This window comes from Oncorhynchus masou, chromosome 31 (assembly GCF_036934945.1).
Source record: "Oncorhynchus masou masou isolate Uvic2021 chromosome 31, UVic_Omas_1.1, whole genome shotgun sequence".
NCBI lineage: Eukaryota > Metazoa > Chordata > Actinopteri > Salmoniformes > Salmonidae > Oncorhynchus > Oncorhynchus masou.
In genome coordinates this window covers 37,678,543-37,698,141 of record NC_088242.1, presented here as the reverse complement: position 1 = coordinate 37,698,141, position 19,599 = coordinate 37,678,543, and the positions used below count along the sequence as shown (strand labels likewise).

Genomic DNA, 19,599 nt, shown 5'->3' with positions numbered 1-19,599 from the left:
AAACAGCACCGCCTTGTGTTAAAAGATAGCTTATTTTACTTGTTTGCCTTCCTGAGTCCTGGTCTTCCTGGTCTAGGATGCCACCACAGCTTGCTGGTCCCGCAATTATTTTCCTCTAGGCATGCGTCCTCCGAAACATGACCCGCCAGACCACACTTCTTAACACCTGCCTGCCCACTTAACCCGGAAGCCAGCCGCACCAATGGGTCAGAGGAAACACTGTTCAACTGATGACCGAGGTCAGCCTGCAGGTGCCCGGCTTGCAACAAGAAGTCACTAGAGCACAATTAGCCAAGTAAATCCCCACCCTGCCAATCCCTCCCCTAACCCGGACGATGTTGGGCCAATTGTGCGCCGCCCTATGGGACTCCCAATCACAGCCAGTTGTGACACAGCCCGGGATCGAACCCGGGTCTGTAGAATTGCATCTAGCACTGCGATGCAGTACCTTAGACTGCTGCGACACGCTGCAGCTATTCTACAATCACTGCATCCAAAATACCACAGTCCACTGTAGTCACTGCACTTTTACAGCAGTTTTAAAACGGAAATCATTTTTTGTAAGGGTACGGAGGGAGACTGGAAAAACACCCCAAATAGTGTCTAGCGCTGAAGTTTCCCTTTAAGTACAGCTGTAAAAACCCTGCACCAGGGGCCAGACTGTCCCAATGTTAATTGACTAGAGACTCAGACTACTAAATTATACCAGAGTGTCAGATGTCAATCCCCCACAAGGGTGGCACTGTGTGTGTGTGTGTGTGTGTGTGTGTGTGTGTGTGTGTGTGTGTGTGTGTGTGTGTGTGTGTGTGTGTGTGTGTGTGTGTGTGTGTGTGTGTGTGTGTGTGTGTGTGTGCGCGCGCACGCCGTGTCTGACCCACTATGCTCCCTCCCTGAACAATCCGTTTGTCACATAATGACGGGCTGATGGTGTTAAGTGCTGAATCAGATTAGCATCTATACCACAGACCTCAGCATTATATAGGTGGTGATAATAACAAGGTGCTCAAAGGGAGGCCTTGGCTCAACCCTCCTCCCTCTCCCTATTCACATTTATATTGAGCGTCTTTCCTCTGTACTTTGCATATACCACTATGCATATTTCCCACTGTGCAATGCTGTTGGCTGTGTAAATGTGCATCTGGGGATTTGCATACTGTTGATACGCGTGTGTACGTGTGCTCCTGTATATGCACGCCAGTCTTTGTATGAGAGCATAAAAGCATCAGGATACAGCTTACATGCGGGTGTGGATTTGATCAAAAGGGTGTGAATTTACTTTGAACATGTTTGTGTACACATGCTTGCATGAATTTATAGAGTACCTCTGTGAAACTGACAGCCATGTTGTTTTCTGCTCCACTGAGGCCGGAGAGCCAAGGTGGCTCCACAGACCCCACATTGGTGGGAGCCAACCCAGGTATCAATTACAGAACCTCATATAAAGGACCTTTGTCACTAAAGCCCCTAAAGGTTGTTTGGTAGCCAGGTACAGCACAACAAGACTGAGTAGAGACCGTAATGATGACAATGTCTCAACTCCACCTGAATTCACCCCCGGAAATATTTTGACAGCTAATTATTTTCCATGCCTTAAAGACTGTACATACTGTATGTGAAAATATTTTCTATTAGTTTAGCAAATAGCACGCAATGCAGGTATTCTCACTGTCACCTTTTCCACCCTCTTTGTGGGACTGTTTACCCATTTGGCGGAATTTAGCCTCTCACATACTGACTGTTAGCCTTTCCCCAACTCCCAAAATCAATTTCCCCAACTCCCAAAGTCAATCAAAGACGGATAGGAGCTAACTGCCCTAACTCCTGAGTGGGCCTCTGTTAAACATGGCAGCTTAACTAAAACAGAAGGAAGCGACATGCTCCCAGGCTACTTGACATGGCAGCCTCAACCACACTTCTTGAGGCCTCCTGATAGCCGAGACAGACAGTGTCCCTGGAGAGTTACGGATCTAGAGCTGAGAAGCCTTTTTAAAGTCAATGACGGGATTGGAAGTGAAGCCGAATGTCTGAGTGCCACATTTACTTTGTTATGACAATGAGAGCAGTTTGATACTATGCCGTATGCTTTCCCACAAGTCTGCATGAATGCACGCTGCGCTTGTTCCCCTGTAACATTCAATCTGCTTTATCACACAGCAAAGAGGGTGTGTCACTGGCGGTGGTACCTTATGAGGCATGGCTGTGTATGTTTTTGTGTATCCTTGTGTAGGAGTATGTGTCCTGTATATGTGAGGGAAGAGAGCAAGGGGGAGGTCTAATCAATAGACCTCAAGGGGGAGGGCTAATCTGAAATGGGATGAGTGCAGTTTGTCTCGTCACCACTGTCTTTGAAGATAGAGCTCCTAAAGAGACAGGTGGCCCAATTTAACGGTAACAAATGGACCTACAGTATTAAGTACCGGTATGCACCATTTAAAACATTGTATTTTTTTACAGATAATTAACAGGGTATTTTCCAGATTTTGAAATGCACATCTCTCATATGTAACTCTAGCTTCATGATATCAATGAGAAGAAAACAGGTGACTTTGACGCCATATTGCTCCTACTGTGCGAATACATGACCGTACAACTCCAGTAGGTTTCTCCTCTGTGAATGTACACGACCGTAAAACTCCAGTAGGTTTCTCCTCTGTGCATGTACACTACCGTAAAACTCCAGTAGGTTTCTCCTCTGTGCATGTACACTATCGTACAACTCCAATAGGTTTCTTCTCTGTGCATGTACACTACCATAAAACTCCAGTAGGTTTCTCCTCTATGCATGTACACTAGCATACAACTCCAGTAGGATTTCTCCTCTGTGCATGTACACAAGCATTAAACTCCAGTAGATTTCTCCTTTGTGCATGTACACTACCATTAAACTCCAGTAGGTTTCTCCTCTGTGCATTTAACACTACCATTAAACTCCAGTAGGTTTCTCCTCTGTGCATGTACACTACCATCAAACTCCAATAGGTTTCTCCTCTGTGCATGTACACTACCATTAAACTCCAATAGGTTTCTCCTCTGTGCATGTACACTACCATTAAACTCCAATAGGTTTCTCCTCTGTGCATGTACACTAGCATAAAACTCCAGGAGGTTTCTCATCTGCGTGTCCCTGTACAGGACTAGCCACCAGCCAACTCTAATCCCAGTTTATTGATCCAACATCATTTATCAAGTCTGATTTATCAGAGCACTGGCTGTACCATTGATTTAGGATGCTGTACGCTATTAGTTGTGCATCAGTTTTCACACCCCTGTGTGTGACACAAGTAACTTTTAACTGACCGACCTGACGTGGTTACAAAAAATATTTGTTGGGATGCATCAAAACCAAAAGGCCATTAGCCTCCTTCAGCATTAACTTATGTTTGACTGGTCATGAGTTGAGTTGTTCCACTAAAATTGCATTTACAAAGTATCCACAGACCATAGACTTTCCTGAGAAGCCCTTGTCTGGGCGTATCTAGCAATTCGCTGTATCTAAACAAAACAAGTAGCAATTCTGAGAGAGAAAAATGTGTTGCTTTGGAGGCTTACCCAAAAAGTTAACTGTGAGTGACCTTGTGAAGAACCTCTCTACTGGTTACAGAAACGTACAGAGACAACAGGAGGAGGAGAAGAGGGGGAGGAAGAAGAGGGGAAGGAGGAGGAGTGGGGGAGGAAGAGGAGGGGAAGGAGGAGGAGTGGTGGAGGAAGAAGAGGGGAAGGAGGAGAAGAGGGGGAGGAAGAGGAGGGGAAGGAGGAGGAGTGGGTTGGCGAGGTAAAAAGATATATGTTTTGTCCTTGAGTGGGAGTCTCCTGTTGTCTAGCCCGGTTTCCCCGGGTGGCAGGGCTGTGTTGGGCTATAATTAGTACAGAAGGATGTCCTGCATGTGTACAGAAGGATGTCCTGCACCAAATTTCTATCAACATGTTAAATGTGCAACCAGAGGGAAAAGAAACTCAAGACCACCTTTACTCCACACACAGAGACACGTACAAAAACCTCCCTCGCCCTCCATTTGGTAAATCTGACCACAACTCTATCCTCCTGTTTCCTGCTTACAAGCAAAAACTAAAGCAGGAAGCACCAGTGACTCGGTCTATAAAAAAGTGGTCAGATGAAGCAGAAGCTAAACTACAGGACTGTTTTGCTAGCACAGACTGGAATATGTTCCGCGATTCTTCCGATGGCATTGAAGAGTACAGTACACCACATCAGTCACTGGCTTTATCAATAACTGCACCGAGGACGTCGTCACCACAGTGACTGGACGTACATACCCCAACCAGAAGCCACGGATTACAGGCAACATTCACACTGAGCTAAAGGGTAGAGCTGCCGCTTTCAAGGAGCGGGACTCTAACCCGGAAGCTTTTAAGAAATCCCGCTATGCCCCCCGACGAACCATCAAACAGGCAAAGCGTCAATAAAGACTAAGATCGAATTGTACTACACCGACTCCGATGCTTGTCAGGTGTGGCAGGGCTTGCAAACTATTACAGACTACAAAGGGAAGCACAGCCTAGAGCTGCCCAGAGTGACACGAGCCTACCAGACGACCGAAATAACTTCTATGCTCGCTTCAAGGCAAGTAACACTGAAACATGCATGAGAGCACCAACTGTTCTGGATGACTGTGTGATCACGCTCTCCGCAGCCAATGTGAGTGAGACCTTTCAACAGGTCAACATTCACAAGGCCGCAGGGCCAGACGGATCACCAGGACGTGTACTCTGAGCATGCGCTGACCAACTGGCAAGTGTCTTCACTGACATTTTCAATTTCTCCCTGTCTGAGTCTGTCATACCAACATGTTTCAAGCAGACCATCATAGTCCCTGTGCCCAAGAACACTAAGGTAATCTACCTAAATGACTACCGACCCATAGCACTTAGTACGTCTATAGCCATGAAATGATTTGAAAGGCTGGTCATGACTCACATCAACACCATTATCCCAGAAACCCTGGACACACTCCGATTTGCATACTGCAAATGATCCACAGATGATGCAACCTCTATTGCACTCCACACTGCCCTTTCCCACCTGGACAAAAGGGACACTCAAAACTGCATCGTTGGTTAAGTTAGCATTTCACTGTTGTATTTGGCACGTGACAAATACAATTGGATTTGATTTGTAGCTCTCTACCAATCTTTCCAGCAACTTTTTTGAGAGTGTGAGTGAAAGAATTTACGAGATTATGTCAGAATGATGTAAACTATTGTATCCGGGTAAAACTGTGGAACTGTCTCGAATAAGGTGTGCCTTATTGTAATTAAGGGCGTGGCCCAGCGTATCAATGTATTTCCTTTTAATTCATTTCGGGGATCCTCTTACTCAGTGCCAATACCAAATGTACAATGTGCAGGGATACTGGAGTATATGAGGTAGATATGTACATATAGGTGGGGATTAGGAGTGGAATATTACATGAAGATGAACACTTTAAATCTGTATTGAAATAACCATATTTTTCTGAGAGCGCTTGATCTTGCTGAAACAAAGACATGTCCAAGGACGAGTTGCTGAGTAAATACCAAAACAAATCACATAATTTCTGGCCCGATCATTCCATTGATCCACTCCTTGATACAAAGAACCAGAGTATTTCAGATTAGTCCCCCTACGTTACACTATACTCTGTCTCTCTCTTCCTTCCCTCTTTCTTTCCCCTTGCCCTGTCTCTCCATACCTTCCTCTTGAAACTTGAAACATGCAGTCAGACCAATAACAAAGTCTCTTTAGCAATACACTCTCTGGTGGTGTGGCAACAGCCCAAGGCGCCCAGCTGTTACAGGAATACTGTCTGTCAGCCTGTCGGTAGTGAAATTGACCTCTGAGTCATGGGGGCCATGAAGAAGACGACTGTATAGGGACAGGATTGCTGTCGCTGAGTGACGCTTAATGAAATCATTGAGGTACTGATGCATTATTGACGAGTTTGTCATAGAAACTGGCTGCACTGTGCATTCAAGGGACATTGTGTGCCTGTCTGTTCACGTGGCCTATTCATGTGGCCTATTCATATAGTTAGGAGCTTCACTGAGTGTACAAAACATTAGGAACACCTGCTCTTTTCATGACATAGACTGACCAGCTGAATCCCAGTGAAAGCTCTGATCCCTTGTTGATGTTAAATCCACTTCAATCAGTGTAGAGGAAGGGGAGGAGACAGGTTAAAGAAGGATTTTTAAGTCTTGAGACAATTGAGACACGGAATGTGTGTATGTGTGTGCGATTCAAAAGGTGACCAAAGATTTAACTGCCTTTGAACCGGCTATGGTAGTAGGTGCCAGGTGCAGCGGTTTGAGTGTGTCAAGAACTGCAACGCTGCTGGGTTTTTCCACACTCAACAGTTTACCTTGTGTATCAAGAATGGTCCACTACCCAAAGGACATCCAGCAAACTTGGCAAAACTGTGGGAAGCATTGGAGTCAACATGGGCCAGCATGCTGGTGGAATGCTTTCGACACCTTATAGAGTCAAATTGAGGCTGTTCTGAGGGCAAAAGGGGGTGCAACTCAATATTAGGAAGGTAATGTTTTGTACACACAGTGTACAGTATATCTGCAGGCTAAACGTCACCCAGCAATTTGTGTTTATAGTTTTCAGTTGCAGTAAGAAAAGATTTTAAGATAAACTCACACGTGGTGTTTTGAAGTGGATCTAAAGTTTGCACATCAAGTCAACTCGTTAAAATTGCTCCAATGGAACCTGTTGTAACGTGACATCATTTGCCAACATTGCTTATCAAACTCCAGTCAAAATCATGACGGCCTTAATGTTCTCATCAGCACCACATGGAATCGAACTGTCTTCAGACATATTGATAATGTTTCTCTATTAGTACCTATAACATCTCTATCGTCTCTCTCTCTCTCTCTCTGTGTGTTTAGAACTCCATGAATCTGCCTCCAGACAAGGTGAAGATCCTGTGTCGGTATGACAACGAGAAGAAGTGGGAACTGGTCTGTGATCAGGTGGGACTCCAACTCCATTGCACAAGGCAACAGTCTACTGTACCGTTTAACGTTTCAATAACACCTAGTGGATGACGTTACAGTAACAGGTTGTAATCATAGTTCTTAGGGGAACTTCAGGTAACATGATAACCATGTGAAACTTCTTTAGAGAAGTCTACGTCGTGATGAATCAAGCCCTGATGATATGCACTGCATCCTTTAAGCTTGGCAGAACTTTGTATAGAGGCGTTGAGGTGTCAATTTTGTTGTTGTTGTGGTGTCCTGGTTTCTAGGGAAGCACCCCATTGACACACCATTGCAGTGAGAGGGGTTGTTCATACACACACTTGCGCACGCAAGAAACAACCACCCGCCACCACACATGTGCACACACGCACACACTTTGCATCCTGCTGGGAACCTCATCAAAATTGTACGTTGCCGTGGCAACATTGACGAGGCAGATAACTTCCTGTGGCTCAGGGGGGAGAGACACACAGGACACCTGTCACTGTCGCACAGACCTGCAGTGGTTCAATGTTGTCCGTTCCATTATCTAGCACAGCTAAGGCCATTGTCAACAAAGGCTGTCTATCTCTACTCTGACCTGGCATTAAATGATAGATTGATATTCTGACATGCAAAGCTCTGCATCACCAACAGACATATCATTGGTTATACTTGTATAAATAAGCAGCGTAATCACCCCAATTGATTCATTCCACCCCCCCCCCCCCCTCCTCCTCTCCCCTGTATCTCCTCTCCCCTGTAGCTATCGTTGCTGTAAATTAGAATGTGTTCTCAGGCAACTTACCTGGTAAGAAAAGGGTTAAAATAAAAATCATCAAGGCTATGAAGTCACTGCTGTGTTCTGCCCTCTGGTCCCCTTCTCCCACAGTGCACCCATGTAATCAACATAATTAGATACGTTCTAACATCTCTCTCTCTCTCTCTCTCTCTCTCTCTCTCTCTCTGTCTGTCTGTCTGTCTGTCTGTCTGTCTGTCTGTCTGTCTGTCTGTCTGTCTGTCTGTCTGTCTGTCTGTCTGTCTGTCTGTCTGTCTGTCTGTCTGTCTGTCTGTCTGTCTGTCTGTCTGTCTGTCTGTCTGTCTGTCTGTCTGTCTGTCTGTCTGTCTGTCTGTCTGTCTGTCTGTCTGTCTGTCTGTCTGTCTGTCTGTCTGTCTGTCTGTCTGTCTGTCTGTCTGTCTGTCTGTCTGTCTGTCTGTCTGTCTGTCTGTCTGTCTGTCTGTCTGTCTGTCTGTCTGTCTGTCTGTCTGTCTGTCTGTCTGTCTGTCTGTCTGTCTGTCTGTCTGTCTGTCTGTCTGTCTGTCTGTCTGTCTGTCTGTCTGTCTGTCTGTCTGTCTGTCTGTCTGTCTGTCTGTCTGTCTGTCTGTCTGTCTGTCTGTCTGTCTGTCTGTCTGTCTGTCTGTCTGTCTGTCTGTCTGTCTGTCTGTCTGTCTGTCTGTCTGTCTGTCTGTCTGTCTGTCTGTCTGTCTGTCTGTCTGTCTGTCTGTCTGTCTGTCTGTCTGTCTGTCTGTGTCTTCCTACAGGAACGTTTCCAAGTGAAGAATCCTCCCTCTGCTTACTTGCTGAAGCTCAAAGGTTATCTTGAGCAGGGAGGGGTCAAAAGTTTAGGCATGTTGTCAAGGTACTGTACCTTTGACAGTCCTGTAAGAGGTCCAGTTTGGATGACAGTTACTGTATGGCCCTGCACTGGCATATACTTTCAAAAACATCATTTATTGAAGTATTCACTTTTTGCAAAAGCTATGTTTAAAAAAACACTGGTTTCGTCCATAGCTAAGTTACCACATGTTTTGTTTACTATATACCATCAAACATTTCTCCACAACGATAATGACCTTGTTATGCGTGTTATGACAGTTCAAGAGGCGGGTCCAGGAGTCCACACAGGTCTTAAGAGAGCTGGAGATTTCCCTGAGGACCAATCATATCGGGTGAGACTCGTCCCTTAGCCAACTTTTCTGCTTTCATCAGCACTCCATCTATTGATCCTTACACAAGCTACATTTCTTTGATTTATTTATACAGGTAGGTCAATTAAATGGCACTTCCGCCACTTTTCAACCTCATATTCATTATCACTAGCACCATGCCAGTTTCTACATTCTATGATCTGTGTTTGAAAAGATAAGACCAAAGGTCCTAAAAAAAATGCTTCATTAGGATTAAAAGCAATAATATTTTTTTCAAAACCTGCAACGAGTTTCTAGTCAAAGGGAGGATATTTTCTTGTTCCCCACATGTCATTGGGTAGAACTTAACATATTTTTTCTTCTACAAAACATAGAAATGCACAGTTTTCACACTGGTATTGTGCTGTAGATCATGAAAATGAGGTTGGAAAAGGATGGAATATAACCCCACCCCTTTAAAGCACAGCCCCCAACACCACTAGGGATATTTTCAACCACCAATACCATCCTGAACAGGCTGCAAAATAATAAGTGCATTTCTCAGAACAAGGGGGGCGTACAAAGGATGACCACATCAGTGAATACAATAGATTGTTTCTAAAGCCCCAGTAAGCCAGTCACTAAAAAGCCCCTTAGTACATCTCTCAAAAGTAAATATTCATGCCAGGCATGATCATGTCAGTGTCACACTCCTGGGCCAGATAAGTCAATCATTGACCCACTGAAGAGATAAGTCTTCAGTAAAGACTTGTTGAGGCATGTTTGTCACATGTAACTGTGTACTTTGACAGTATTACCTGATGTAAACTCAGAGGTACAGAGCAAGATGACTTTGTAGGTTACTGTAAAATTGAAAATGCACAAAGCTGCACTAGCATGGCATATGATCAATTTTTTGGTTCTAGTCAACAGTACTATTTACATATTACTTTAGTGCTTTATGGGGTATGGATAGAGCAAAGTAGTCTAACCTAGAAGTGACAAAAGCATGGATTAATTTTTCTGCATCATTTTTGGACAGAAAGTTTCTGATTTTTGCAAAGGTAGATGGAAAAAAAGCTGTCCTTGAAATGGTTTGAAAGTCTTCAAAACAGAAAGGGTCCAGAGTCCCCAAGGGCACAGTTTTATTTGCGACTGTACAACCACTAAGATTTCTGTCAGATTCAGAAGTTCTTTGTTTCTTGGGACCTAGAACAAGCATATTCTCATCCACATCACAGGAAAGTTTGCAGCCATCCAATCCTTATGTGGAAAGAATCTTTTGGAAATGTTCCATTCACCATGTTTCTATTGATGTCCTACATGTGCATCCATTGCAGCCAGCAGGGTCATCTGTGTTTGGCTGACGAATAACATCCTTCCACCTCCATGCTGGAAAACGGAACTCCTCAATTACAGTTGATTTGTTAAGGACAAAATTGTGAACAAACTGATATCTTTCCGACAGATAAGATCTAAACCAGGCCAGAACTTGTCCTTGTAGACCATTTGCAATCTTCCAAATGAATGTTTGATCGATGGTATCAAAAGCTCACATTATCCGATGCCATTATGATGTCATTTACCACCTTCACAAGTGCCATCTCAAGTGCTATAATGCAAACCACATACTTTGGTCTAAAACCAGACTATAGCATTTTGTATACATTGTTTGTCTTCAAGGCAAATGTAGCCTTTTTAAAAATTTTGAGAGGAATGGAAGATTCGATATAGGCCAATAGTTTTTTATATTTTCTGGGTCAAGGTTGGGCTTTTTCAAGAGAGGCTTTATTACTGCCACTTTTAGTGAGTTTGGTACACATCCGATGGATAGAGAGCAGTTTATTATGTTCAACATAGGAGGGCCAAGCACAGGAAGCAGCTCTTTCAGTAGTTTAGTTGGAATAGGGTCCAGTATGCAGCTTGAAGGTTTAGAGGCCATGATTATTTTCATCATTGTGTCAAGAGATATAGTACTAAAACACTTGAGCGTCTCTCTTGATCCTAGGTCCTGGCAGAGTTGTGCAGACTCAGGACATCAGGGATGAGAGCCCTGTAGAGAGTCTCTAAAAAGTTGAGTAGATGCTGGGTGTTGTATGGCCCTATAAGGGGGATATGGGTTAGGACACCATGCTCCGAAATAGCAGCACACATGGTGATATTTCCTCCCCGTTGGCCTGGCAAATCCACAGTAACTCTGTGACCCATGATAGTCCGACCCCGCCTTCTGCATTTGGTCAGGTTGAAGCCAGCCTCATCCACGTATACAAAGTTGTGAGAGGGTTCACTTGATTCCAACTCCATTATACACTATATCCCAGAACACACAGTTGAATTTGTTTTGGTAAGGAAGAGTGACATAAAATGTACATATATTGCATGTTCCTTCCACAGCAATGGAAATGTGTGCAGTTTATGCTTATTGTACTATGTATCACTATAAAATGTTGCTGTAAAGTAGTTACATAGATATATGTTTTACCTGTACATACTGGTACAATAGCTCCTTAACTCTGTCCTCATTCCTTTGGAATGGTACACGGTACAGCTGTTTCATACTCATCTGGTTTCTATGCAGCAACCTGTCAATGGTTGAGATGCTAACCGTATGGATGTTTTCAAAGACATCGTTGTCTTCTATAATGGTCCTTTGTATTTCCCTGAGTCTCATGGCATTGTTTGCTAGGACCATGGTGCAAATAGCCTCCTCCTGTTGAGGTGTGAAAAGGCGTCCTCTGCCACCGGTTTGAGGTAATCTTGCAGTCCTATGTGGTGAAAAATGCAGTGATGCATTCCACACTTTCACAGACAAAAACTATGCGAACACACATTTTACTGTAAAACATACAGGTGGGTGCATATAAGGTGCAGTATGTATCTGTATAGAGTATATTTCTGTATGCTGTGAAATACAAGTGGACTACTGTAATATGAAGCATTGCAGGAAGTATACAGTATACTGCTTATGTACAGTAACAGTGCACTGTACTTTGGTGGACATACCTGTTCTCTCTTCGAAACGTGTGAACTATTGAGGACACGGTTGATCTCCCAATATTCGGTGACACCCTTCGACCTGCCTCAGCCATTGTAAGGCCATGATTGACAACATGGTCTTCAATAGTGGCCCTTATGTCATCAGATATGCGGTAATGTCCTCTTCTTCCTCTGTTTTGCCTTCCACCACACATCCTTGCTCCTTCTTCTTCTTCTTCTTCTTCTTCCTCCTCCTCCTCCTCCTCCTCCTCTTGGCTGTTGACCCTGTTCGTTTCCTGGTTCGTCCATTATTGGAAAATTGCAACTCTGTGTTGTGGTCTGTCTATATATGTTTGCCAATTGATTCTTCATGAGATGCACCTTTGAGCAATTTAGACAACTGGATGATTGTTGGTTGAACTAACACTTTACATTCCTTCATGAGTGAGGGTCAATTTCACCTGCACGATTCATCAATTCACGTTTTTGTACAAAAGGTCTAAAAGAAATATGTAAAACTATGCTTGATAGTTTATGACAAATAGTTCAACAATTTTGCATGTAATGGCTTATGCAAGGAACTAATGCCTAGATGTTTTGAGGGGTAAGACTATTCAACAGAGAACCATCTACTATATTTTGATCAACATGACATGAGCAATTGATAATGTGGAAAAAAGCTGACACTTGTACATTATCAATTGCAATTTGTTCAAAGAAATAAGACATTGCTTTAATGATGTGCACAAGTGACTAGATTATTTGGAATTTGTACAAGTAGTATCAAGAATTGCACTTTTGATCTAAGAAAAGCACCAAAGCGACTGAGAAAAACTGTAAGAACAAATTCTTATTTACAATGACCTGTCAGGGTGCAGCAAGTATAACATACAAACAATACACAGGCAGTAAAACCGTCAGTAAAGCATCAGTAATAGACAGCATAAATAACTGATGATGATAAAACAGCTATGAACTCAACCAACAAAATAATAATTCTGTAAAATGGCTTTAAATTTTTATATATATATATATATATATATATATATATATATATATATATATATATATATATATATATATATATATATATTTAACATTTATTTTGACAGGGTCTCTTTTACAGATGAATCCAATCAAACACTATACAGAATTACTAAACATTAAAGAAAAAATTACTTTAATCATCATAGAGGTCTCTGATCATTACACTGAACTGACATAGGGGGACCGGAACATATATTTTCAGAAAGCTCGGAAAGTTGTTCCACATACAGGGTGCAAAAAATAACCAAAAAACATCTTTCCCCAACTCTGTGGAGACCGTAGTGTTCCTCCAGTGATATCCAAGCCTAAGACCGGGTTTGGTCATTTGTAAGACTACATTGAATTTAGTCTTCCTATGATGATAGGAAGTTTGCATGAGTGCTTTGTAGATAAACACAAGAAAATGCTGCTCTCTCTTTACATACAAAGAGGCCCAACCCACTTTTTGATTCACAATGATGAATGTCACGACAATGGGCCTCAAGGATCTCGTCACGGTATCTCTGTGCATTCAAATTGCCATTGATAAAATGCAATTGTGGTCATTGTCCGTAGCTTATGCCTGCCTGCCCATACCATAACCCCACCATCACCATGGGGCTCTCTGTTCACAACGTTGACATCATCAAACCGCTTGCTCACACGACGCCATACACATGGTCTGCGGTTGTGAGGCCAGTTGGATGTACTGACAAATTCTCTAAAACGACGTTGGAGATGGCTTATGGTAGAGAAATTAACATTCAATTCTCTGGCAACAGCTCTGGTGAACATTCCTGCATTCACCATGCCAATTGCACGCTCCCTCCAAACTTGAGCCATGAGCCACTTGAGTGACCTTTTATTGTCCCCAGTACAAGGTGCACCCATGTAATGATCATGTTGTTTCATCAGCTTCTTGATATGCCACACCTGTCAGGTAGATAGATTATTTTGGCAAAGAGGAAATGCTCACTGACAGGGACGTAAACAAATTTGTGCATAACATTTGAGCTAGAAAAAAAAAGTGAAAATCTCATCTCATGAAACATGGGACCAACACTTTACACGTTGCGTTTATATTTTTGTTCAGTGTATATACAACATACAACATTACAAAACATATTAAGAAAAACAGACACATTTATCAACATATTGGTCTCTGATCATTTAACTGAACTGACATAGGGGGACCAGAACATCTAATTTCAGATATCTCGGTGAGTTGTTCCACATGAAGGGCTCAAAAAAACTCAAATCAGCTTCACCCAACCCACTTTTTGATACAAAACACAATGATGAGTTCTATAACCATCACCAGTAATAAACCTAAGTGCACAATGGAAAACAGCATAGGTGTTTAATTGTAGATTCTGCTGAATGTACATAGACAATATCCTCCTAATCTAAAATTGACATAAGTGGCCTGGACAATTTCCTTCCTGTTAACAAAAGTCAGACATGCTTTGTTTCTGTAAAATAAACCAACTTTGAACTTGAACTTCTTCACCAGCTCAGTGACATGTTTTTTAAATAACAGTTTGTCATCAAGACAGATACCAACATATTTGTAGGAAGGAACTCACGCAATTTCTGTACCGTTCAAACTAGTCATTACAAATTCATGCAAATCTAGGTTATGGGACCTAGAAAAAAACCATGCCTTTTGTTTTGTTTGCATTTAGCACTACCTTTAGATCCAACAGTGACCTCTGCAACGCTTGAAAATCAGGCTGTATGTGGAAAGAACAATCAACTGACAGGCCAGGACCAGTATGACCACCAAGCTGAGATAAAATCTCTGAACCTTTTCAGTCTAAAACTGCTTGCTTAGGCAGGGAAGTAGAGGAAAGGGAATTGCCCCGCTTCAGCGAATTATTGTTTTTCCAGAATTTAGAGGGATCGCTAACAGAGTCTGTCATATCGCTAAAGGAAGTAGTTTAATGTGGCCTGTTTATCGGAGGCAGTGCACCCATTTCTTAATTCCCTAAATAGCTGCTAATCAGCTAACAAGCCCGTGTGTCTAGACTTGGCCCAGTCTTGATTTCATATCAAGAGGAGGATTGAGAGTATAGTCGTGGCCAAAAGTTTTGAGAATGACACAAATGTTAATTTTCAAAGTCTGCTGCCTCAGAATGTATGATGGCAATTTGCATATACTCCAGAATGTTATAAAGAGTGATCAGATGAATTGCAATTAATTGCAAAGTCTCTATTTGCCATGCACATGAACTGAATCCCCAAAAAACATTTCCACTGCATTTCAGCCCTGCCACAAAAGGACCAGCTGACATCATGTCAGTAATTCTCTCGTTAACACAGGTGTGAGTGTTGACTCACACCTGTGTTAAGGCTAGAGATCACTCTGTCATGCTGATTGAGTTCGAATAACAGACTGGAAGATTCAAAAGGAAGGTGGTGCATGGAATCATTGTTCTTCCTCTGTCATTATGGTTATCTGCAAGGAAACACGTCATTGCTTTGCCCAAAAAGGGCTTCACAGGCAAGGATATTGCTGTCAGTAATCAAATCAAATCAAATGTATTTATATAGCCCTTCGTACATCAGCTGATATCGCAAAGTGCTGTACAGAAACCCATTCTAAAACCCCAAACAGCAAGCAATGCAGGTGTAGAAGCACGGTGGCTAGGAAAAACTCCCTAGAAAGGCCAAAACCTAGGAAGAAACCTAGAGAGGAACCAGGATATGTGGGGTGGCCAGTCCTCTTCTGGCTGTGCCGGGTGGAGATTATAACAGAACATGGCCAAGATGTTCAAAGGTTCATAAATGACCAGCATGGTTGAAACTGGAGCAGCAGCACAGCCAGGTGGACTGGGGACAGCAAGGAGTCATCATGTCAGGTAGTCCTGAGGCATGGTCCTTGGGCTCAGGTCCTCCAAGAGAGAGAAAGAGAGAAAGAGAGAATTAGAGAGAGCATACTTAAATTCACACAGGACACCAGATAGGACAGGAGAAGTACTCCAGACATAACAAACTGACCCTAGCCCTAGCGACACATGAACTACTGCAGCATAAATACTGGAGGCTGAGACAGGAGGGGTAAGATTGCGCCTAAATCAACCATTTATTGGATCATCAAGAACTTCAAGGTGAGCGGTTCAGTTGTTGTGAAGAAGGCTTCAGGGCGCCCAAGAAAGTCCCGCAAGCGCCAGGACCATCTCCTAAAGTTGATTCAGCTGCGGGATCAGGGAACCACCAGTACAGAGCTTGCTCAGGAATGGCAGCAGGCAGGTGTGAGTGCATCTGCATGCATAGTGAGGTGAAGACTTTTGGAGGATGGCCTGGTGTCAAGAAGGGCAGCAAAGAAGCCACTTCTCTCCAGGAAAAACATCAGGGACAGACTGATATTCTGCAAAGGGTACAGGGATTGGACTGCTGAGGACTGGGGTAAAGTCATTTTCTCTGATGAATCCCCTTTCCGATTGTTTGGGGCATCCAGAAAAAACTTGTCTGGAGAAGACAAGGTGAGTGCTACCATCAGTCCTGTGTCACGCAAACAGTAAAGCATCCTGAGACCATTTATATGTGGGGTTGCTTCTCAGCCAAGGGAGTGGGCTCACTCACAATTTAGTCTAAGAACACAGCCATGAATAAATAATGGTACCAACACATCCTCCGAGAGCAACATCTCCCAACCGTCCAGGAACAGTTTGGTGATGAACAATGCATTTTCCAACATGATGGAGCACCTTGTCATAAGTAAAATGTGCTAACTCATTGGCTCGGGGAACAACAAAAAAATATATATTTTGGGTCCATGGCCGGGAAACTCCCCAGACCTTAATCCCATTGAGAACTTGTGGTCAATCCTCAAGAGGCGGGTGAACAAACAAAACTCCAGAAAATCTGACAAACTCCAAGCATTGATTATGCAATAATGGGCTGCCATCAGGCAGGATGTGTCCCATAAGTTAATTGACAGCATGCCAGGGTCGATTGTAGAGGTCTTGAAAAAGAAGGGTCACCACTGCAAATATTGACTCTTTGCATCAACTTCATGTAATTGTCAATAAAAGCCTTTGACACTTATGCAATGCTTGTAATTATACTTCAGTATTCCATAGTAACATCTGACAAAAATATCTAAAGACACTGAAGCAGCAAACGTTGTGGAAATTAATATTTGTGTCATTCTCAAAACTTTTGGCCAGGACTGTACATGAAAGCATTTAAGATACTCTTTGAAGAGGTAGGGCTTCAGGTGCTTTTGGAAGATGGACAGGGACTCTGATGTCCTAGCTTCAGTGAGATGCTGGTTCTACCATTGGGGTGCTAGGACAGAGATGAGCTTTGACTGGGCTGCCATGTGGTATGGCCAAGATACCAGAGGTGGCAGAACGGAGTGCTCAGGTTGTGGTGTAGGGTTTGAGCATAACCTGAAGGTAGCGAGGGGTAGTTACTTTTGCTGCTCCGTAGGAAAGTACCATGTTCTTGTAGTGGATGCAAGCTTAGACTAGAAGCCAGTGGAGTGTGTGGAGGAGCGGGGTGAAATGGGAGAACTTAGGAAGGTTGAAAACCAGGCGCGCTGCAGGGGTTTGATGGCACAAGCAGGTAGCCCAGCCAACAGAAAGTTGCAGTAGTCCAGACGGGAGATGACAAGTGCCTGGATTAGGTCCTGCACCTCTTCCTGTGTGAGGTAGGGTCATACTCTACGGATGTTGTACTCTACGGAGTGAGTCACTGCTTTGATGTTTGCAGATAACAACAGGGTGTTGTCCAGGGTCACTCCAATGTTCCTTGCACTCTGGGAGGGTGACTCTGGAGTTGTCAACCGGGAAGGAGATTTTTTGAGCGGTCAGGCCTTCCCCGGGAGGAAGAGCAGCTCCGTCTTGTTGAGCTTGAGGTTGTGGGCCGACATCCGTATCACCACCTCAGTGTCAGAAGGGGGTAAGGAGAAAAGTAGTCAAGTGCCATCCGCATAGCAATGATAGGGGAGACCATGTGAAGATATGACACAGCCGAGTGACTTGGTGTATATAGAGAAGAGGAGAGGGCCTATAACCAAGCCCTGGGGGACACCAGTAGTGAGAGTATGTGGTGCAGACACAGATCCTCTCCATGTCACCTGGTAGAAGTGGCCTTCCGGGTACGATGCAATTCAAGAGTGTGCAGAGCCTGAGACACCCAGCACTGAGAGGGGGATCTGTTTCACGGTGTCGAAGGCAAGGGATAGATCTAGGAGGATGAGAACAGAGGAGAGATAGTCAGCTTTGGCAGTGTGGAGAGCCTCCATGACACAGAACAGAGCCGTCTCGACTGAGACCCATCTTGAAGCCTGAACGGTTAGGGTCAAGTAGATCGTTTTGAGAGAGATAACGAGAGAGTTGATCAGAGACAGCACACTCAAGTGTTTTGGAAAGGACATAAAGAAGGGATACAGGTCTATAGTTTGACGTCAGATGAGTCGAGTGTTGGTTTCTTGAGGAGGGGAGCGATTTGAGTCGTTTTGAAGTCAGAGGGGATGCAGCCAATGGTCAGGGATGAGTTTATGAGGGTAGTGAGGAATGGGATGGCCTGGAGAAGGGAGGAGGGGATGGGTTCGGTTACTAATTGCTGATGGCCTAGGAGAGACATATTTTGGTTTATGGACACTTTTATAACCAACAGCTCATATATTTTGGAGACAGGGATGCTAAGAGAGCATGATGCCACAAGAGAAGATTTTACATAAATGGTCACCCCTCCAACCTTTTTAGTCGATTACATCTGAAAGTCCAAACCCTCTGTGAAATTTGAAAACAGGAGGAGTATCTATGGAGACAAAAGAGTCTATAGAACTGGATTAGCTAGCCACAATAGGCTTCCTGGTTGGATTCAAAGTTGTAGAGCTATCAGTAGAATGAGGTAAATGTGCACAAGATTACTATTGACAATACCCATATGCTTATGAGCACATGTAGCCAAACAATAGCTTGATATGAAACTATAAATAGTATAGGTGGCACTAAAAACAGAGCTTTGGTGAGGACTGAAATACTGTACAATTATTGATATTAATTTGCAAACCATAAAATGCTGGATTTAGGGTTCCCACTAGTTAACACATCCACATAGTCAAAATTGTCGATATCGTAGAAGTTCAGGAAAAAAACAAACATTTAAGTTAGGAATAAGGTTAGGGTTAGGTTTAAAATCAGATATTTATAAAATAAATGGTAGAGAGAGACTAGATTTAGCCATAATTATGACATTTTGGCTGTGTTATCTAGCGACAACCTGGATTTAGGCTTGCAGGGTCTAGCATCAGGGTTAGATGCTATTGTGTAGCTACAGTCAGATTATGAGCGTCGTGCTTGTGAGATTCTTTCACCATTTGGTTGAGTGAGATTGTTGTTTTACTTTGTTACAAAATCTTAGACCAACAATCCAGTTGTAACCTTATTAATACTGTTATGTTTGATTGTTGTAAATGTATGTTGCTTTAAAGTGTCACCGTATGTGCAGTTATTGTAATGTCTAGTCGTTGTCCAATCTGAGTATTATTATGTCTGGATGTCTATAATGTGTGTCTGATTAGGGTTGTAGTTATGTCTGACCGTTGAAAAATCGGATTCTTGTAGGGTGTGCCCGTTGTGTCTTAGTCTTATTATAATATCCTGTTTCCCCTCCTCTCCAGCTGGGCTCAGGAGTTTCTCGGTGAGGAGAACAGAGGTCTGGACGTCCTGGTTGACTACCTGTCCGTCGCCCAATGTGCCGTCACGT

General features: G+C 43.3%; 1 protein-coding gene across 1 annotated transcript in view; it reads left to right on the top strand.

The window, feature by feature from the left end:
- Window positions 1-19,599, top strand: part of LOC135523908 (formin-like protein 1) — a 69,919-nt gene that overhangs the window by 15,327 nt on the left and 34,993 nt on the right. Inside the window, exons 2-5 of the mRNA XM_064950925.1 lie at window positions 6,895-6,978; window positions 8,509-8,587; window positions 8,838-8,916; window positions 19,514-19,597. Coding sequence (XP_064806997.1) covers window positions 6,895-6,978; window positions 8,509-8,587; window positions 8,838-8,916; window positions 19,514-19,597 — 326 coding nt within the window. The remainder of the gene's footprint in view (window positions 1-6,894; window positions 6,979-8,508; window positions 8,588-8,837; window positions 8,917-19,513; window positions 19,598-19,599) is intronic.